General features: G+C 37.4%; 1 protein-coding gene across 2 annotated transcripts in view; it reads left to right on the top strand.

Moving 5' to 3' along the window:
• Nucleotides 1-9,216: 9,216 nt before the first annotated feature.
• Nucleotides 9,217-22,370, top strand: part of LOC117971373 (stabilin-1-like) — a 31,571-nt gene continuing 18,417 nt past the window's right edge. The window contains exons 1-27 of one of the 2 annotated variants that reach the window (XR_009308847.1): nt 9,217-9,477; nt 10,445-10,581; nt 11,035-11,150; nt 11,250-11,335; nt 11,497-11,566; nt 11,973-12,068; nt 12,265-12,384; nt 13,296-13,492; nt 13,725-13,855; nt 14,097-14,224; nt 14,425-14,498; nt 14,746-14,868; nt 15,201-15,335; nt 15,737-15,808; nt 16,033-16,146; nt 16,403-16,456; nt 17,126-17,206; nt 17,520-17,678; nt 18,343-18,405; nt 19,335-19,430; nt 19,658-19,744; nt 19,838-19,949; nt 20,216-20,399; nt 20,608-20,701; nt 21,099-21,257; nt 21,589-21,684; nt 21,943-22,038. Coding sequence is in view for 1 of the 2 variants with exons in the window: in XM_058999913.1 (XP_058855896.1) it covers nt 9,388-9,477; nt 10,445-10,581; nt 11,035-11,150; nt 11,250-11,335; nt 11,497-11,566; nt 11,973-12,068; nt 12,265-12,384; nt 13,296-13,492; nt 13,725-13,855; nt 14,097-14,224; nt 14,425-14,498; nt 14,746-14,868; nt 15,201-15,335; nt 15,737-15,808; nt 16,033-16,146; nt 16,403-16,456; nt 17,126-17,206; nt 17,520-17,678; nt 18,343-18,405; nt 19,335-19,430; nt 19,658-19,744; nt 19,838-19,949; nt 20,216-20,399; nt 20,608-20,701; nt 21,099-21,257; nt 21,589-21,684; nt 21,943-22,038 (2,970 nt within the window). In the remaining variant the exon portion in view is untranslated. The remainder of the gene's footprint in view (nt 9,478-10,444; nt 10,582-11,034; nt 11,151-11,249; nt 11,336-11,496; nt 11,567-11,972; nt 12,069-12,264; nt 12,385-13,295; nt 13,493-13,724; nt 13,856-14,096; nt 14,225-14,424; nt 14,499-14,745; nt 14,869-15,200; nt 15,336-15,736; nt 15,809-16,032; nt 16,147-16,402; nt 16,457-17,125; nt 17,207-17,519; nt 17,679-18,342; nt 18,406-19,334; nt 19,431-19,657; nt 19,745-19,837; nt 19,950-20,215; nt 20,400-20,607; nt 20,702-21,098; nt 21,258-21,588; nt 21,685-21,942; nt 22,039-22,370) is intronic. The other variant, XM_058999913.1, reaches the window with a different exon arrangement.

The following is a 22,370-nucleotide window of genomic DNA, read 5'->3' as shown; positions in this document are numbered from 1 at the left end:
CGCAGCGACATACTTTGCAGCCTTGGGACTGTGACTCGTGCCAGGTATTTCCTACAAGTCTCGAAGAACAACGAGCTGAAATACCAAAACAGGTACAAATGCATTGCAACTGTTCTGAATCAAAGGTGCACAACTCGTGGCTGCAACATTTACTTGTATAAAAGCAGCCACTGCAGCCGGTGTCCAATCCTGTTCATCTCCAGTGCACGTCTCATTTAATGCAATATGGGGTATACTGAAGGATATGTTTAATTAAAAGGCGCGTTCATTGTTTTCACTAATTTAGCATGACTTGTACTTTGAAGGTTACAATGATTACCCCTTCCAGTCTACCCCTCCGAACATAAGTAATGATTGCAAATCAACATTTTGTGATAATCGCGTGGCTTTATTAGAAATGTCTGCAAATTCAGAGCGTGCTCACTTTATCACAAAATATGAATAGCGTGCTCATCACTTTTACCTGCAGTAATGGCATTCCACTAGAATAATGATAAATGCAATTCTGTATTTGCAAAATATAGGCGCATACCTTATGGTTCAATTTTATAAACATTAACTTAGAGCGTGTTCTTAACATGTAGGCGTATTTTGTTTGTATAGTATTTATAAATCATTTTAATAAGATGCTGTAGGAAGGTGTTCCACTTAAAAACAACCATAGCCTGTGCTCTTTATGGGAGGGGAATATGCTGTCTCCCTTAAATCTTTAAAAACGCTTTTCTTCTTTTTCTCCTGTATTATATAACATTTTATTTTATTTTATTTTATTTATATTCGACTATAACAAAAAGGCACTTACTTAAATCAGAACCAAGTAGCATCCCCTCTGTGGTCCATGACAGTGAAACAGCAGTTAAAAAGCAGATTAAATTCATCTTGTAATATTTTAATATCAAAGGTAAATAACTTAGCACACAAATAAACCCCATGTTGTTGGGCTTGTGATCTGTATTAAATCTCTGCTGGAAATGAATGCACAGCTGAGGTTTGGTGGTATTTAAACTCTTCAGGTTAGTGCAATTATTACCTCACTGGAATGTGTAGTGTTTTATGACTGAGAAGCAGCAGGTTCTCTGTACATTCTCATTTGTGTTGGGGTAAAGCCATAAACAGTTTGACTATGGCTGGGACCAAATCAAAACTTTGACAACCCGCTAATCACACTTAACAAATCTGTATTTAATAGCGTTTTCTTTTTATGAGTGGAAGAAATAAGATACTTACAAAAAAAAAAGAAAACGCTATTAAATACAGTTTTGTTAAGTGTGATTAGCGGGTTGTCAAAGTTTTGATTTGGTCCCAGCCTATGTCTAAGAACAGGTTTTAAAATTAAACAGCAAATTGTTCGGTCTTATTAATTGTCTATTTGTCGAGGATTTGTGGCACACTCTACAACCCGGTTTCTCAGAGACGTCGGATTCAGTGGCCAAGAGCTGCGTCGCACAGTGAAGAACTTATCTGAAGCAGCAGAGAGGAGCAGCAACTGGCTGTGGTTGAGACGGAAAGATTCTGGCTGGGGACAGGTAAGTAAGCTGGGCTGAGTTGAGTGGGGGACGGAGGGGGGTGATGCTGGGACGCCAGAATCACCGTCGAGCCCTCTTGAGGTGTCGTGGGCTAGTCGACGAAACACTGAGGATGGAAGGTGCCCACTTGAAAACCCCAGAGATGTACCCTACTTAGCTCAATCCAGACGGTTGTCATGCTGATGCGCTGGGGAGGCCGCACTTTGGTTGATCCCCGGAGCCAGCATCGCAGCCGTTGTGTGTGCTGATGCGCCAGCGAGGCAAAATAAGCTGATCCCTGGAGCCAGCATTACACTTCAGCCATTAACACCAGACAGAAGGATATCTACATCATCATATGGAAGGAAACGTAAATGGATGGAGACACATATGGATCACATTAGTTTACTGTAAAGCTACGTCTTAGTTGGTGCTTATCTTGGCGAGAGCCGAGTTCAAATCAGCATGAAGTTTTAACATCTACTCTCGTGTAATGGAAATCTATCAGACAAAATTCTCCAAGAGATACATACACTCAACTTGGCCCCAAATAATGTTTGTTCATCCCTTGGCACTCATGCTTTTCCTGGATTTGAAGAAGAAATTAGACCTTTTCCTGGAGGACCATTTCAAAACCACAAGCAATTTTGAAAACACTTAACAAAACCATCAGCAATTTTTATTTTACTGCTAGAACAATGCCAAACAGATATTTTCCAAATAAAATCAAATAAATACCAATCCAGAACTAAATGTTTGCTATGCATAGCTTCAATTCTAACTCGACAATTTTACAGCAGGAGAATTGTTTTATTTATTGTTTTATTTGTTAAACTAAATTAAAGAAGTAAAATCGTCCTATTCATTTTTAAAAATGAAGGCTAACATGACATTTGTTTTATCTGTACACTATTTAAGCCTGAATGTGTTTAACTTAAAAGCTGTTTTTACAAGACCTGAAAATACGGTTTATTCCATTGCCTGTAAAAGAATGTCATACATGTATTACCCAAAGCATTATTTTCCTTTTAAACTGTATGTGACTGCCTAGTGTAATGTGAAAGAATATAGTAATTAGACTACAGTTTTGTTTTGTTTTGTAGTGATTGTCTTTAACATATCCTTAATTATTTGTTCTTCTCCATTTTATATTTTGGTATCATCAACAGGGTAAAAAAAAACAGCTTGAAAAAAATGTAAACTTTTTCAACGAACTAACCAAACTGCAATGTTAGTGAATATAGTTTAACTGCTCCACTAATAAAATCCTACTGCATTTCACATTTCTGTATGCCACATATTGAAACATACAGTAATACAACCAAATTACATGTCTGGTGAATTCCATTTCCAATGGACATTTAATTGTACTTATTAGTGGTCCTAAAAGAAACTTGGTAGAAATTTAGACAGACATTCCAGTGGCTTTATTAAAAATGGCTAAAGATTTTCTTGTCAGTGTTTCAATTCCATCACCAATGTGAGTTGAAAATGTGTATAGATGATGTTATAAGCGATTCCAGTCAAGAGCTACTAGGGTTAAAACATGGTTGCTTGTGAACGATTTCAAGTAAGTGTTGGTTCTGTTTTGTTGTTGTTGTTGTTGTTGTTTTTTAATCAAAATGGAATTTGAGAAATGAACAACAGGAAAGGGAAGAGAGCATCTTGGCAGTGTCTTTGGGTTTTAAAGGTTGTTTTGGATCTTTCCATCAAAGTGCAGGCGAGAAACACTTTTCTTCCCCCCCATTCTTTTACTATATATTTGTGTTACATGCTTTGTTGAGTCGTACACATGTATCATGCATTTTGAATTACTTTGCCTGTAAACAGGGTTGAAGAGCATTCACACTGCCATGTAAACATCAATTCACAATACTTTAAATGCCAGAACAGTGGTGGTTTGTCTGAAGTGCTCCAAGTAACATTACTCTGAGCATTCCTTGTCTGTGGAACCATCTTTCCATTAACTTCCTGCTGGTTTATTTGTTTACGTCTGTGTAATACCGCCAGCAAAATATAATAAATCTCCTGACACCTATAGGCAGCTTTTACTCCTGAAGTGTTTCCTATAAACATTCATTCGCATGGAATAAACAGCTGCCTGTTCCTGGAAACACACTTTCAGTGTTGTGGTCTTTGCTTAATGTTGGGTAATACCTGCAGTTGTTTATACTTGACATACTAGATCACATAGGATAGACAAATGCTAATTATTTCTGCATTCTGTGATGGATTCATAAACTTTTCAACTTATCATAAATGCTGGGGATGTATTAATTCAAGTACAAAATTGATGCCAGTTTTACAGCCTATTTTTATTATTGGCATTTCCTAATGCTGCTCAGATATGGACATGTAACATGGAGTGATTTGGATTGGTGTTTTAGCAAACCAATCCCATATTCAGCCTTGAATTAATGGTTCACTGAAATCTGAATTCCTGGCTGAAACTACTGAACTAAACCTCTAGATATTCCTCTGTCTTCAGATTTCAGAGTCCTCTGATGTTCCTGGCTTTGTTGTTGCTTGATTTGTATTGGATCAATCAAACTCTCTTCTGTGGTGATCAAAGTTGTGGTGACGGTGTTTTTAGCGACTCTCTGTTACAGGAAGGGTACATTAACAGTCATTGGGTCAGTGATTTTTGGTTCCTGGAAACAGGAAAATGTGATTTAGTTAGCTTGTAGTAAGCCTCTGGTTCAGCTGCACACATACTGCTTTACAGGCTCACATTCTGTTGCAGGCAGTGGCCATGGCAGGTGGTTCAAACTCAAGTTGGATATGGCAAACCTCTTTTACAGAACACGAGACTGGGTGTTTAATTGGGCCTTAAGCTACTAATGTTTGTGAAAAGGGGCTTTGAAGAGGGGAACATTGGCACAAGTAATGGTATCGTATTAATGCTGTTTGATGAAGGCAGACAGGTCTCATTAGTAACCTTCTGAATTAATGACCCTGACAATAAATCTGGTGCTCTGTCTATGTTTTCAGATACAGTTAAGCAACTGGAGTCTACCTTTTACTAACCTTTTCATGTATGTGCTATGCCAAAACAACATGGTCATTAGCGAGCCGAGCAGGTTGTAAACTATTAAAATCCCCCCTATATAAAAACCAGTATGAAAACATGCACTGTACTGATTAACAACACACGTTGTTTTCTTTTTGTTTTTTTTTAGCTCTAACCATGCTTCAAATCATAGTTTTCCAAGGTTGCCATAGTGTGTCAGCCAATCACAGTTGTCACTGTACATTTCCATTGGTTTGTACTTTTTATTATCTGGCTGATAAAATGGACACTTGCATTTCAAAGGCAGTAAGTGGCACACGTGTTAAAGCATTGGGACCCATGTTGCCACCTGACCTCTATGAATCTCATTTTCACTGTGTTGTTTAGTAAGCCCTCCTTTAAAGGAAAAGAAGATCTCAAATCAGTGCTGTTGTAACAGGGCAGAGGCTGGGCACGATCTAGGCGACCCCATGTACTGCAAGTGAGCGTCTTAACCTCAGTGATAAAGAGCCGGGCTAGTCTGCATTCGTGGTTATAGAGCTGTTAACCTCATCTCACCGACAGGGAACAGATTCTGTAATGGCAGTGTATCACACAGCACTGCCCGTTCCACTGTTCTTTAGGACATTGAAAGAGAACAGTATGTTCCATTCCTTTATTGTCAGAAGAATACATGATGTATCTTTGAAAAAAAAGGACAATCTTAAATCTTCTGATAAGAAAAAACGTGATGTGAAAAAACAGTTTTTTCTAGACCTGTTTGCTTCTTGTTTTTGTTTGATTTATTGCTTATCAAGAGTAAATTGGCCTTTAATAGACCTTAAAGGAAAACCTAAACATCTTTCCTAGTCCTGTTTGTTAAAGCTGTTGCCAGTTTAAATGCTGATGTTGTATAAAAGACGGAAATGTTCTGCCTTTCCCAGGGGGGGTGCGTGAAGCATTTTGAAGTTCTTGTTGGCTGTGACCTTGGCCCTAAATTCCTGTTATTCTTTTCTCCTCTAGCAAAAATACTATAAAAGCTGTGTCACATTCAGTGCATCAGGGGGTGTAAGATTTTTTTTTTTTTTTTTTTTTTCTGCACCAGTTAATAATGTTCAGTGATGCTGTTGAGGACATCATACAGTATTGTACATATGGTATGGTCAATGATGTGGTAAATTAGCAATCCATTTTCAGTCCTGGTTGTAATGTAGGTGGAAAAACTACAAAAGGAAATTTCTTATTTTTGTTTGTTTTGGCAAATAATTGTACATGCTGGATTCGTAACTACTAGGGATGTTATGTTTTGATGTTGGCTGCTGCTCAGTTGTCTGAAATAATGGATTATCTAAATAATTCAATGTTTTCTTATATAAAGTATATAATCAATACAACTGAAACATGTGATTTTTTCCATCAGGGACTTGAACTAGTCTTGTAGTATTATGAGTGGTCGTGCAGTTGGAACAATTTAGGGTAATTCTAAAATCCAGGGCTGGCTGCAGGACTGGTGTGAGTTTCTAACCCTGTTTGTGTGTCTATAGTGCACTTTAGATAATTGTCAAAACAATATCTCCATAGTGTATTGAAACTATGGTTGACAACAATCCAAAATAATAGTGTGGTTGTGTGTGTGTGTGTGTGTGTGTGTGTGTATATATAGTAGCAGAGTAAGAGCTCTGGGTGTAAATAAAGTGTGGGTGTTGTATGTGTTCTGGTGGTGGTTGGCAGGGATGGGGTTAATTCTTGTCCCTGCCAAAAACATGCAAGAATGTGGCTGTTCCCAAACAAGGTAATTGGTGTCAATTGGGAAGAGCCACATACTATAAAAAGAGAGCTTGCAGGTCCATTAGGAGAGACCACCAGGGAGCTGGAGTGAGAGGAGAACCACTCTGTTTAATGAGAGAAAGGTATTGTGTGAAAAGTGTGTGTAAAAAAAGTGTTTGGCTGGTAAACGGCTTAGCCATCCAGTGAGTAGTCAGGGATGGTGCAAAGTTTAGGAAGGCTCTACATATGAGCTAGACTTGGTTTTGTTTTGTTTTGTTTTGTTTTATATTGTTTGTGTAAATAAAAGTGCATGAAAGTGCTTGAAACTGCAAGTTCTGTGCCTGGGTGTGCTGCTTCAGTGGGCAAAGGAGCCTGAGTACAGAGAGGCTATGTTATAATATATCTATCAATATCTATATATATCTTTTGGTCTCCCCAGTGCTGTTTTCCTATCTTCTACGCCGGCATCGCAAACATTACCAGATATGAACTCCATCATCCACTGGACTAGAAACAGTTAAAGATGTGCATTTGTTAGAGATGTGCATTTTGTTATCCGTAAAATCCACACACTTTCCTGCTGACGGGAAAAACAACTGATTTCACAGGAAATCACATTGTGTGCCAGACAGAGACCGTGATACATCTGGTGGCGATGTTTTCTGGGAAATCTCTTGTGAAATAGTTTCCTTTTATGTTCTTGATATTCATCTGTGTGCTTGTTATCACAGGAGCACTGAATAACCCTGTAGGTCTGAAGTCCACCAGGCACTGTGAATGCTGGAAGAGGCAGTGATACGATGAAAAAGAAGAATAGCGTGCATGTGTGTTTAACATCTTGCCAGAAGAGAAATGATATTCATGCCGAAACATAAAAAAATATACAGTATGCGTTAACCCATCAGTTTAGGAATATTAAACTAGTTTATATAGGTTCCTATGATACAAACAGGGTGTTACGTTTTCAGTCCTGGTTGCAATATAGCACATATCTAGCTCTCTAAAAATATAAATAGAGGTATTTTATTTTTGTCTTTATTACATTTATCAACAAACACATCTGTATTTGCAGGAGAGACACTTCTCTAGTACATGGTTTAGAGCCTTTTAGCTTAACAAAGTTAACTTCACCTTAACCCTTATACCTCCCCAAGAATACCCTCCTGGAGTCCCAGATTGTCAAGACAAGACTTTTGTGTCAGTAATTGTCAAAACTGAAATGAAGCTTTCTGATTTCACTGAGCTGTATGAAGGTGACACAGCATTCTGTCCACCGACACACCAATAGTCTTGCAAAATAAAAATAAACTCCTGTTCCATTTTTGTTCCCTTTTTATTCAAAAGAATATTGGATGAAAAATCACTATCTTGGCAATTTCAGATACACTAGAATAAGGAAACTGAGGTTGCAGAAACGGTGAGTTGCACACAGTTTACTGTAAGGGGTTTAAGACCTTAGCAGTTCCTCCTTTTTATTTAAAGTATACTGCATTCCAGTGTAAAAGCTAAACTGTGACAATAAACATGTAGTTTGCGTTGCTTTACCAAACCTGATCATTTACATCCGGTTGTGGACTAATTTGAGAACTTGCAGAAGCAGCAAAATAGATACTTGGCAACCCTACCAGTCTCACTTTTTTATCTGACAGATATATTTCTCTCACACTTGACTGGAAACAATACATTGCATGCAAATTCAATAGGAGGAAATAGGCATCAGCAGCTTGTGTTCAAGAACTGATGATGGGACATTTTTTCTTTTGTTTAAAAAACATTCCAGCCGTCGAATTCCGTATGTAACTTTAAGGCGATGGAACACTGAACTCTTTTGGCAAGAACAGTCAGCACCCAGTTGAAAAAATGTTGACTATCTGCTATGAAGCCGTAACTCTACAAAGCAGTCTGAAAACACTTAATTGCATTTCTCTGTGTTGTTATCCCAGAGCCTACACTTGCTATACCATAAAATGAAAACCTTAACAATCAGTTTTGAAAGGGATTTCTTTCCCCACTCATGTAGGTTTGTAAGGGTCTTTATTTTCTGGTCTGTTTTCTTCTGCATTCTTGATGTGTGTGTGTGTGTGTGTATATATATTAGTAATCAAGAAAATAATTTGAGTGGTATAATTTTGTATAAACCATGCTTCCCATTAAGATTTGCATTATAATTAAAATCTTCTACATTGAAAATGTCCAACTTTTAATGCATTTTTTGGAAAGCATTAATAAAGTCACATTAAGGAATGCTGATATTACGACTGCAGGACATATATTCTTGCTCACAAAGATATACTGGAGGCACCTGTCTGCCAGTTTTGTCTGAATGTCACACTCATATCAATGGAAGGCATTACACTGCGATCTAGGCGGTGTTGACTTTTTATAAAGGGCTCAGACCTGATTGCCTGACCAGTTAAAGGCTATGTGTTGGAAACTGCTCCTCCATGTTGAAACTTTCAATTGAAATTTGCTACACACACTTCTTACATATACCATGTTGTGATATTGTTTTCTTTTGTTTTTATTCTCCACCCATGATTGGTTGCACCGTTGAAGGCTACATTTTAGAATCTGCTTCTCAGGATTTGAAATGAGAAATTGTCATGCTAAACACATTTAAGTACTGTTTTGTGCCGCTGTTCCCCAAAAATGTGGTTTTATTTTAGGTGGTGCAGCGTGCGAATGAACTATGTTGTGATTGGAATGACAGCTGTTTTGTTTTTCACAAAAGCAGACCAAGTTCATTAAGACAAACTATTATATAACATCAGATCTAAAAAGGTGGCATTGTTAATTAGTTAGTAATAGTCTCTTTCTTCTTTAAAGGTGCAGGATCTTGCCATCCAATCAGCTGGCTAGAAAGGGTTTCCTTCCAGTGCTCCGAGCTGATATAGGAAAGGAAATCCGTAGTTTTTTTCTTGTTTTTTGTTCAGTTTTTGTTTCCCTTTGTCTTCTATTAAATGTAAATCAGATCCTTTCTATGAAGGTTGTTTGTGAAATCTGAAGTATTTTTTCTTTCACTGGGGAGTCTTTCTGTATGCAAATATTTGATTGTGTCCCTGAGGATTTCAGACTGAGCCATACAGGCTTATCTTGAGAAGTTTTTTTTTTTCCTGCAGGTTTTAGATGGGGGTGGCGGGGGGCCTGATCAGTTTCAAGATGTTTTTCCTTTTGGTTATATGTTTAATGCTCTCAGCTGAGGCACAGAAGAAAACGGTAAGATGAGCAACAATTTCTAACTTTTTTTTTTCCAACAATATAGAAAGGAAATGTGGTATTGGGTGTGTTTTCTGAGTTGTGCCTGTTTCTGAGCAAACGTTCACTTCCTAATCTGCAGCTGTTTAGCAAAGAACAAAGGGGATTCATTTCAGTAAACAATGTCTTATTAATGAAGTATAATATGGTGGACAACAGCCCCCAGTAATGTTAGGATTGAAAGTTGTATACAGTAGATTACTGTCGTCTCAACACTTGCATATTATATTGGAGTACTCTTCAGATGTATGCAGATGAAGACATCTTATAAGTGCTATAAAAATGAAATGTTGTAATACAATTAAAAAAGTCAATGCTAATTAATTTTAAATACCACTATTCAGCATAAAAATATTTCTTAAAAAAATAAACAGTTTTTTTTTTAACAAAGAATTAACAACTGGACTGGATTGAGTGAGTGTTTAAAGTTATAGAGGAGTGAGTCAGACAGACAGCTCCCAACATGTTTCATAACAGTAGATAACGGTCACAGACAGCCGTGTTTGTGTTTGACTTCCTTCAGAGACCCTCTAATACAAGCAAATGTAAGACTTTCAAAATGATACACTGAACACTGCTGTACATACAGCTTGGCTCTGCAAGATTCACTCAACACAGGAGCAAACCGATACCTGCAGTATCTGACCAGGTTTAATCATTTCAGCACAACGTAAACCCAATACTACCTATCGAAGTTACGGTCAAATGGTGCACTACACACAGATTACATGCACCAAAGTAGCTGTTTAATATGCTATTTTAACATTCGAAAAAGCACTATGACTTGTTGTGATTCGATCTGGTGCTGAAACAAGTTTCATGGTTTTGTATTTAGTATGTCTTCTTAGTTATTGAAATGGGTTTGGATGGTGCATGAAGTGAAGTGATGCACTGTGATTGAGTAACCCAGACCAAGCTGTTTCTCCAGGCACAGGACAGTCGATGTGATGCACGCAATACTCTCCAGTTCAGCACGGTGTGCACCTCTTGCGCGGCTGTTCCTAGAGTATGGTGTCCTCCAGGTTCCAGAAGGACCACCCAGATCACTGGAGTCAAAGGCTGCAGGTAAACGGACATCTAAGGGGACGTATTTGCACGGTTGCTGATGATAGACATTCATTCATTTTTCATTTCATTTTCTTTTTCATTTATCATCATGCATTTATGTTTGGAATTAATTTCTAACCAGGGTTGGGATCGATTCCTGTTTTTCAATTCCGGTTCCTTTTTCAAATCAATTCCCAATTCCAAATTCCCATTCCCTTTTAATGAATTCCAACACACCATTGATTAAAATTGCAATTAACTGTATTCTGTTAAAAACGAGCTTCTAACAATGGCAACAAATTGTTAGTCAATTAAATTGGCTGCAAATGGAAAGCAGTTGAACAATCAAAACAATTATTATGTCTCTAAAATATCAAAGCAATTGGAATTCAGAATCGATTTTAAAAAGGATTTGGAATAGAAAACCAGGAATTGCCCTGATTATAACCTGAGCATGTCATCATGTTTAAGTTACCTTGTAGACCTGGGAGAAGAAACCCTGACCCTGTCCGGTTGCAGTCATACCTGTGAAAAAGATGTCACCGAACACAAGTGCTGCCCTGGGTTCTGGGGACCTGACTGCATGCGTGAGTATTATTATTTTTTTTTTTTTTACTTGTGTTTAACATTGATATGATAGGAAGGCATGTGTATCTGTGTCTGTAACTGTAACTCTGCATTATCAGCTTGTCCCAGCAAGTCTGGCAAGCCCTGCAATTGGAAAGGTACCTGCATGGACGGAGTGACTGGGAATGGAACTTGCATTTGTGAGGTAATTATCATACTTGTTATAGCTGTCATAATTTAAGATGGAATTTTGTTAACTTGAACACCATCTTGTATTCAGTGTTCTAAAAATGAAAAATGTGTTCATTTCTGTTTCTATAATAAAATGCCCATAACATATTTTCCCGGTTGTTTTTTGCACCTTAGGCTGGGTTTAGTGGCTTTGCATGTCAGGAGTGTAAAGATGAAAATGTATATGGGCCAGACTGTCAATTAGGTAAGCAGGCTTTTCAGCATATTTATATTTTGTTTTTATACGTGTGTAGCATAATGAGTCTGTGTTTGGCTTTGTTAGAAAGTACCTTGCTGTTGCCACTGTATAAAAGTTATTTTCACTTTTGGGAATATGTAGACATTTTCCCCCAATATCTATCATATTATGAATAAAATATGAAATTATGAAAGAAGCTACAGTATATAGGTCAGGTACTTCAATTATTTTTTTTAAAATTTAACATTTAAAAATACAAACATTGAGCAGACCTGTCTGCTTCCTATCTGTTTAGTTCTGGGAGGAAGTTGCCAGTTACTTTAGGGTGACGACTGAAATTACTTAGTGGTGTCCTGTGACTTTCATGTTAATTGAAAGTAGCTGTGTCCTCTGTTTGTTCCCTCTATTGCAGAGTGTGACTGTGTTCATGGAATATGCAGCTCTGGCATTGGAGGAAATGGAAGCTGCATTTGTGAGACAGGATACACTGGAGTAAGGTGTGACCAAGGTAATTGGGGATTACTATGGGCATTCAGGACTTTTGAAGTTAATTTGCATACTGTGCAAGCAATACATGACTTTAAACGGTATGGCCCCAGCCCTTAACCATGTGATATAATAAATGTACAGCGATATAGAATAAAATGTGGTATGTGTTGTGAGCAATTTATGCGTATGCACCGTATTGTCTTTTCTTACTGCAGAATCTCAGCTGTGTCATGGTATGGACTGTGGGGAGAATTCTGTTTGCAATGAAGGTGCTGGAGGGACTGCTGTCTGTGGCTGCATGCCTGGCTTCCAGAAAACTGGACAGCAATGCCTGCGTAAGACATTTTCTAAAAGCACCGCATCACTCAACTATACAGTAAAAATAAATAAAAAAGTGGTAGTACGGTAACTAGGCCTGCAGAAGTTTAATTCTCTTCATTATTTGTATTCTTTGTCCTTATTCTTTTTATCCTGCTTGTTGAAATAGTTGTTGGTTGTGTGTTTATATAGTTCTGCTGTGCTTAATACTGTACAAAATATAAAAACCTGCTTGGCGATGAACTTGTAAATTAAGTATTTTATCAGCTGCATGAAAGACAGGATGCTGCTGGTTGTTACTGCCTCACCCATTGATACCAGTGAAGAAGACAGGTCAGGCTGTTTTTTTATATCAGAAACTCCCACAAAGAATGTATTTAATACTTTATTTTTTGCTGAAGGCACAATTTCTACTCTCTGAGGGTGAAGATAAATTGGAAATCGCACAGGAAATACATTCTAATGTTCTAATCTCATATTAGTGTTGCAGCATTAGAACACATCCCTCTTTTCTTGTGTAGGAGATTCTTTGGTTCTTTCTTGGTTGTTTTTTTTTTTGGGATATGTATTTCAAGGACAGCGACGTTGCTTCCTGGTACATAATCACTTCCTGTGCAATACTTCAGTAGTCTAGCCGATATGTGGTGATGTCACCTTCTGTACAGGAAGTGATCAGAGAGCAGGTAGAACTGTGCAGTTGTACTGTGCAGTATATCCGGAACTGCAGCATACAAAAACAAGAAAATAACCAAAAGACAAGGTGGACCAGTGGATAATGCTGATACTGTATTTATAGGATTAAAGAATTAGTTAGTAGTGAAATTTGTTGCATGTTAATGGGTATTTTGTGTAGTTCAATAACAGTGTTCATTTGTATTAGTCTTCAGTTTGTATTTATTATCTACACTAATAAATCATTTGCTTTTAGCTCAAGATCCTTGTGCCCAGAACGTCTGTGATCACAATGCTGACTGTGTAAACCATGGACAAAGGAAATATGATTGCAGATGTAAAGAAGCCTACCAAGGAGATGGGAAAGTGTGTGTTCCAGTAAACCCATGCTTGATTGACAATGGAGGCTGTCCTACAAACTCAACAAACTGTGTATACAAAAGCGTAGGAAAGGTATATATCCCTATCCATTATGTTTTATGGAAATAAACAGGCTTATATTATGCATAAGCGTAGTAATTTATTCTTGTTTAGCATAGGTCTCAAAAGACCAGATAAAACTTTCAAATCTGTATTTGTACCCTACTTTGTTAGAAAGAGGACGTTTTATTTTGAAAGCTGCATCTCTTGAAATGATTTTTGAAATACTAATTCACTTCAGCACGTTTGTCATTTTATTTCAAAGACATTGTGTGTGTGTAAGAGTGGGATGGAAGGAGCCAATCCCTCAGCTGGCTGTACATTAAAAGATGTGTGCAAGAAAGACAGCTGCGACAAAAGTGCAAAATGTGTAACGGGACTGGATGGGACGGCGAGGTAAGAATGCTGTGGGTTACAGGCGAGGTGTTTTAGACGCAACACATTTTGGAAACAGTATAATTGTTTCTGTAAAATTCAGAAGGGAAAGGGTTAAACACAGTGTGTAATGTAATTGCCAAAAAGTATCTATCAGTAACTTTTTTAAAACATTTTTTTTAACTTGTTAGCTGGCAGGTAATACGATATGAACATGTACTTTTACAATATATTCAGTTTTGGGTGTTTCTTTTGTTTTAAGCTGTGTTTGCAAGAAGGGACAGATTTCTGATGGTACGTTTTGCTATGGAAACATCATAGAAAGGATTTTGGAGCTGAACACAGAGTCAAGACATAAAGGAAAACTTACCAGTGCGATTAATATGTTCGGTATGTCACTGTCTTCTTAATATTCTTAAACATGCTAGAACAGTAACTGATTGCTGAGTGACTAAAACAAGGACACAACTGGCTTACTTAAAGCTTGAAATTCATTCCTTGTTTTGTTACAGTTAGGGGTACAAAATAAAAATGTGTAGGATCTAATATGAATGTTTCATGAATGGTTTTCTTTGCATATTTTATTGCAGAAAAGGGATGTGAACTTGCCTTGAGCAAAAGACTATTTACAGTATTTGTTCCAGCCTCAACGTTCACAGTAACTGTAAGTATGTGTCAAATAAAAACAGCAATACTAAGCATTAGGATTCTGTCTAGATTTGAACTGCAGCTAATAGTGGAGCAGCTATATCTTTGTCTACTGTAAAACTCAACACAGCACAGTGTTTTTGGTTTTTATTTACCTTGTAAAAGCATCCATAGTAAATCTAGAATATGTATGTAGTTTCATGAGGAAGGAAATATTTAAACGTTTGGTTTTTTTGTCTCCTGTCCTTTGGCTCATTTCTAAGGGGATGTCAGAAAAGTACTTATGCAAATTGCACATGATTATTGGCCTGCACATGTTCAGTGATTTACAAGACAAGGTGTTCTGGACACTGGGAGGGGAGCCAGTTCATTTCATGGCAGACAAGGTAGTTACAACAAACCGATATGTACCCGTGTTTCCTCATCACTTTCTTTTGGTTTAACTTGGTATAACCCTACAGTGTGTTGGGCTGCCTGTCCAAGTAATCTGAGCTTCGTGGCCTATCATTACTACAAATTAAAAATTAGCTTTCTGTTGTGTCCCTGTATAATGTTTCTAACAGGTCCAAAAGCAGCATTAACATTAATAGTACAGTATGCAAAAATATACCAGATTTTAGTTGAGCTTTAAGTCATCAGTCCTTTTGTGAATTGTTATTAGTGAAAGATTTATTTTCTAACTACTTTCTTTGTATTGTTATTTCCTGTGTTGGGCCAGAGCTTTAGCTTCCAAAGAGATCAAAATAAAACGTACCGTATACTGCAGAGTGACCTCGCCGCAGCCAATGGGATCATTCACATTATCAACCAGCCAGTAACCAACATCAGTCCAGAGCATGCAGAAAATGAGCAGGTAACAACAGACAGCTAACAATTCCTCATTGTCAAGTCACATTCCACCCCCCCACTACTTCACATTTTTCATTCTTCCACCTGTAACACTTTCCTTAGCATGTGATAACTATTGAGCACGTTGATGGAGCATGATTCTGTGCAGCGTGTGGGTAACAGGTTTGATAATTTAGACACATTCATTGTGGTTTTGATCAGGGGAGTGTCTTATTTACAGATGCAGTGCTCATCTACGTTTTGCTAAGGGGGTGTTTCTGTGGGACAACAGAAAGTAGTGGCTCGACGTTCAAGCGCTTGCATTGGGCAAGAACAGAGACCTCTTTCACCTGCTGGGATTGCTGGGATATTCACAATTGAATTGAAAATACAAATCAAAAACGTTTTGTTTTATTTTTTTTATAGGATTCAAAGAAAACAATTGAAGAAATCATAGCAAACCAACATAAGTTCAGTAGATATCAAACACTGTTAGAGGTATGCATCATTTTTATTGTTGATATTATGATGGAGTTGTGGTATTGTAAACACTGTGGTGCTACAAGACTGTACAATTAATTCTTTAAAAAAAAAACATGAATTGAAGGTTATGTATGGACACTGTATAACTAATCTCTTTTCAGAGGGTTTCTCTATAACAATAGCAAGGCATTAGTAACAAACAGGAGTCCTTGCTGATGTGTGTGCTTAATGTTTTATAGAACTGTGAAATGTCTCCAATATTGGAAGGCCCTGGTCCTTTCACAGTATTTGTACCAACCAACGAGGCAGTGGATCAGCACAGAGATGGCACTATCATATATCTACTTACAGATGTAAGTATGATCTCTGCTCTCATACCCCACTTACACACATACAGGAGAGCTGCAATGGTAGCAAATAATCATTTTTAAAACTACATTGCCAAAGCACATTTTTTAACCTTTTTTTTTAATAAAGACTTGAAATTCTGTAAGAAAAGGTTCACGCCACAACAATCAGTTCTGTTATCTATTTTCACTGCTTTTTGAAAATGAATGGAATATAATTGTACAGTTTTTATAAGCATTCTTTTTTTGTTTGGTCTTTCAGGGAAAGAAAAAACTTCAAGAGCTTGTGAAACATCACATTTATACATCAGCCTCGGTAATGGATTAACCCTTTGATCCCCAGCTTCGTAAACTGACAGCATCATTTTTTTTAAAAACAGTATTCGCATTGCAAAACTACCTAAAGAACACTATCAGAACATTGTTTTATATTAAAGGTCCAGCCTTGTTCCTGAACAAAGAATTTAAAACAATGTATTTTGCATTAACACTTCTATCCTCTAGGTTAAACTTCATTGAAACGCCTTCAGAACAATTTCATCTGATCTTTTTCATCATTTGGAATCAAGGGTTAAGACTTATTAGCATTTTTATTTAATGATCGCTTGCATTTCAGAATATCCGTAGTATATTTTACACTTCATGGATACTCTATTACATTTTCTGTGCATATCTTTTTTACTTCTCTTTCTTCTTTGTTAAACCTCTCTATTATTCAGCAAGCACAGATATGTTTTCTGTATTTTCCCATGATGTTTATGTTGACAGGATTTGCTGATCTGAGCTTTAAGGAGTGATATTTTCATACCTTTTGATTTAAATACAGGTACAGAATTATTATGGGAATTTGGGAACTAGCCCTGTTATTTGCTGCTGCTCGAGGGGGTTGTGGTTTACAGCCTCTTTCAAATCCTGTTATTAGCAACTTCCGTTTGATTCCCTGCTATAATGACATGCTGATCTGTAATTGTGTTTCTTTTTGTAGGTTACTGTAGACAGGCTGGCTGCCATGCCCCAGATCCTCACCAAGGCAAATCAAATAATTACTGTTAACGTTACCAGTGATGTAAGTTCTTCATTTTGGTTGTGTTGTCTTTCAGCATACAGTAGTTGGTACAAAACTGCTACAGTAATTTGTTGGAGAAGCATGTTTTCCTTGCACAGGAACATTCACATGATTTCCTTATGCCTGGTGGGGTGGAAAAAAAAATAATGGAAAGAACTAAATAATTAATGGAAACTGAAACAACACTAAGGTCATAGTTTCTTGATCTATTTAAAAAAAAAGTCTTCTCAATCATTTGGGATATAAAAAGACAATTCTGTGTTAGAAGTAACGGTCTTAATGCCTTGTTGTGTTATACTTTGCTTCTGAACAGGGCAGAATTGTATTGGGTGGCAAAGCAGTGGTTTTAAATCAGCAGGATATTGTTGCATCAAATGGAATCATTCACGTCATAGATGAAATTTTAATTCCTCCTTCAATTGTCCCAATCCTGCCCCACAGATGTGATGTGACCGAGTATAACATCGTAATGGTAAGATATTTTCTCTATGATGCACCACAGTGCCAAAACCATGTTAGCGATATCTAATTTAAAGTGGCAGTAAAAGTACTTTTAAAATAACACTTTGACCTGTTGTAACTGGATTATCGCTCTAAACGAGTACCAATTATTATCCTAGCCAGGCATGGGTCCTATATGCCAACAAAATCAAGGGCACTTAATCCCACAAATGCTCTGTCCAGAGTTCTGAAACCTCAGAAACTATGGAATATTTTTTTTCCAATTGATTTTATGTTGTAGAATATGAATACAAAAGTATTGTTTTAGAATTTCCAGACTCTTCTTTCCAGTACAACGAGCGTACACAAGCCTACAGGATACCTGAATCAGCACCATGGTTCCTATCTATTTTTTCAGTAATTTCTTGCACAGCCAGAGCCTTTTAACATCAGGTGCTGTTTAGTGGTACCCATCACCCCTATTAAGTGACAATGCACACCCCATTTCCCGCTTGAAGGAAGGGAGCTGTGGACAACTTCTCTGGGTTTTAGGCTTCTAAGGTGGTATTGAGGAGACATGATGTGTCCTTATGTTTGTGTCACTGCTGTCTACTTCTAGAATACCCTTTTTGTTTTAGTTTTTTGTACACTTAATCTGAGAGTTTCTGTTTTAATGAGTTTTGTTTTTTTCACAGGGTCAGTGTGTGGATTGCAGTAAATTGGACACCACGAGCTGTCCTTTAGGAAGCACAGAGCTGGTAAACCTTGCTTTAAATAATTCTTACAGGATGTAAAATATTGACAAGAAATTTTAATGCAGCAATTAGTCAAGTATGCGTTTCGTGGAACACGTAATAGCAGGGGAGACATCACGTTTCTTTCTCCAGTGTGTTTTTAATCAAATCAGAGGAGCTTTAACCTTCAGCCAAACTCAGGCCGCATGTGAAGAAAGCTATGAAAAGCACGCATCACAACCACATCAAAGATGAGAATTTGAAGCTCAGTGAGCTTGTTGCATGTTGTTTTACTGCATAACTTTGCAAAATAAGGCCGCACATATGTCACATTGGCTTGTGTCATATTTTTGTTTAATATTTTTGTAAAGAATTTTAAAAAAAATTATAAATTCCATTGAATTATATCAACAGAATAAAAACACAATTCCATTAATATTTACTAAAAACCTTATTTTCTGTAAAAAAAAACCAAAAACAAACAAAAGCACCTTTATAATATGTCAGAAAGCACTTGTTTCTAAGCTTTATACTGTAGGCTGAACAGATGCACAACCAGGCATAATAAAGAATATTTAGTTAACATTAGGCAACACAGTTAAAAAAGTTGCTGATTGCATGGCTCACACGTCCAGGAGGCAGCTGACCATTTTCCATCCGAAAGGTCTGTCCTCAACCCTTCTGGCAGGCTGGCAGGCAGGCAGGCAGCTTCTCTTAAGCTGAGGGAACACAAGTACACTTTTTCAGGAACATTTTCTTGAAACCTGGTTCCAGGAGACCTAGTTTGAGGCAACTTTGCTGTATCAAACCCCATGTCTCCCTGATGTGCCTTGCAGTGGCTTGAAACCTAGTCTCCTGAAACCAAGTTCCAAGTGGCTTCATGTTTCCTCAGCTTCAGAGATGGGGTTAGTGTCCCACGTGCTTGTGAATAAAGTATGTTTTTTTACTCACAGGACAAGTTTCACAAGGGCTGTGAATATATCTCCTCTGTTATGAACATAATCACTAACAGGAGGGGTTGTGCCAAATACTGCAACAAGACTGTTGTGGTAAGTATTAATATTTATAATTGAGAGACCCATAACTCCTGACACGTAAATAGTTTTGGAGAAAAACAAAACAAATCCAAATTAAATGAATTTCAGCAGCAGGTTTTATTTTTGTGTGTGTGAGTGTGAGGGGGGGAACTATATTTAAAAAAGAATAGAAAGTAATATAACAAAGATTTCCTCTGAGATAATATATCAAATATCTTTTTTTTTTTTTTTGTCCCCAGAGACCTGATTGCTGTAAGGGCTTTTTTGGCCCTGACTGCAAAGCTTGCCTGGGCGGATTTCAAAATCCGTGTTACCAACATGGAACAGTTAAGTAACAGGCATATTCTGCACACGTACAAATTCTGTGTGTTTGATGGTCGTCTGATTTGTCAGTTTAAACTGTTTCCTCTACGTTGTAGTGCAATGATGGGATTCAAGGCAATGGCACCTGCAGCTGTCTTCCAGATTTTCAAGGCATTGCCTGTCACATTTGTTCCAACCCAAACAAACATGGTGAAATGTGTGATGAAGGTAGGTAATGTATTAAAAAGAAAAAAAAGATTCCTCGCATAACTTCAAGTTGCCTTTTTTACATAATAGGAAGAGAGGGTGAGGGGGGGGGGCAAGGGGGAATTGAAATCTGTAGCTCCTCAATCGAGTTGTTGTCACTTCAGGTAGTGTTGGCGGAGGTTTTACAGGGCGGTACTCAGACTTGGTGGGAAGGTTGTATCTGAAGATGTGGCTCACTGTGCTTCTGATGTCTTGATGATGTCAGTGATTATTTACTCGCATTTCAGATTGCAAGTGCTTGCATGGTGTTTGTGATAACAGGCCTGGAAGCAAAGGGGTGTGCAGGATCAATTCCTGTGCAGAAGGTTACACAGGAGAATTGTGCGACAGAGTAACAAAGCCTTGTGGCCCGTCTGGCTTGTCTCAGTATTGCCATATAAACGCTGTCTGTGATTACAGTGACGATACAAGGTAATGCATTTCCTCTTCTTCATGTAGGTATGTAATACTCAATTATAATGTCTACAAAATATATTGACAAAGACTTTTAGTTGCAAAGTCTGTTTAAATATATTATTTTTCTATTTAATACCACCATAAGTGTGTGTGTGTGTGTGTGTGTGTGTGTGTGTGTGTGTTGGATTCGTGTTTTTAAACATACTTTTTTTGTGTCTTGAAGGTGTGTTTGCCGGAATGGGTATGAAGGAGATGGCTTTTCATGTCAGGAAATGAACCCCTGTCAGAAGGCTGACCGAGGTGGCTGTTCTGCAAATGTGAGCATCTACTTTCTTGGCATGAGGCTCGTTTCCAATATTGTCACATTTACGTCAGCATTCATCTGTGTATGCATGTAATGTTGTGCTGTGCAATCTTTTTATTATTCAAAAGTATTCACCTAACAGTAGTGTCCACCTAGTGGTCAGATCTAAGTACAACATTATGTATTTTATTGTTGTCTGCAGTAAATGTCCACTGTGTGTCCGTTTCTGTAGTGGTGTGTGATTTCATTCATTCCAGTAGATATGACGAGTGGATAATGTTTATTAGATTAATTATGATATGCAAACACTAGCTTTCAAAGGTTTAGAAGTCTCCCATGCAGGTGTAAGTGGAAATGAAAAGTTATTGTTGTTTATTTTATTTGTAATGTCTTTTTACCTGTTTCTGAAGGCAAGGTGCATCTACACAAGCCCAGGCAATGCCACCTGCATTTGTAATGAAGGCTGGGCAGGGGATGGGCAAGCCTGTGTGGAGATTGACAACTGTTTACTTAATAACAGAGGAGGCTGCCATTACAATGCAGACTGTATAACTCAGGGTCCTGGACAGGTACCTGTACATTTCTGTAATAATAAAAACATAATTTTTGTGCTAATTGCTGCCTTACCACACCATCAGTAATATGGAAGAGCAGATTTTTGAAGCAAAAACTCCAATGTTTTACTTCAAACTCCAGTGTTTTTAAAGGGGAACATTTCACGCTGCTAATTAACTTAGAAGAGACCTGAGTTGCATTCTGTATGTGTTTTTATATGTTTAATTAAATATGTTTTGATTACTTAATAAAGATTAATATTCATGGGAACTTTCTTGACTGTTGTGTGGGGAATAAATGTCCCTAGTAGTTGATTCAATTCCTTTTTTTTTCTTTTCTTTTCAGAGCGAGTGTGTGTGTAAGAAGAACTATATGGGAGATGGTTATAACTGTGACATAATAAACCCCTGTTTGCAAAGCAATGGAGGCTGTCATTCCTTGGTTGGTTCATTTATTTTTCTGTGCTGTTGCCCAGCTTGTTTTATATCTGTGGTATAGTTCTTAAGTGGTAGGGGTATGGGATGGGCTACCTAGTCATGTTGCCTAGGAACCGGACAAGCTTTCATGGGCTGAATGGTCTCCTCTCGTTCGTAAATGTTCTTATGTTCTTAAGTTTTCCTTCAGCCTACAAAATATACATTACTGCATAGCAAGTATACATTAAAAATAATCCTAATAATTGTTTTCTCCCCACGGCAGGCTAAGTGCAAGCCTCTTGGAGATGGTGAACGAGAGTGTCTTTGCCCTGAGGGTTATGGAGGGGATGGAGCTATATGCTACGGAAACATTTTAACAGTAGATCTTATTTTTAAATCTCTTTTTCAATCATGTTGTTTTAACTGATTACTTAATTTTAAAAAAAAAAAACATGCTGCTAAACGGAGTAAATGCTTCTGATTAATAATTATAGTTTGCTGTTTTATTGATCAGTGATTGATATTTTGATTATTAATTACAGTTTGCTGTTTTATTGATCAGTGATTGATATTTTGATTATTAATTACAGTTTGCTGTTTTATTGATCAGTGTTTGATATTTTGATTATTAATTACAGTTTGCTGTTTCATTGATCAGTGATTGATATTTTGATTATTAATTACAGTTTGCTGTTTCATTGATCAGTGATT

This window comes from Acipenser ruthenus, chromosome 25, assembly GCF_902713425.1.
Source record: "Acipenser ruthenus chromosome 25, fAciRut3.2 maternal haplotype, whole genome shotgun sequence".
In the NCBI taxonomy this organism is placed as follows: Eukaryota; Metazoa; Chordata; class Actinopteri; order Acipenseriformes; family Acipenseridae; genus Acipenser; species Acipenser ruthenus.
Note: the sequence above shows the minus strand (reverse complement) of the source record. Positions and strands in the feature narration are given on the sequence as shown.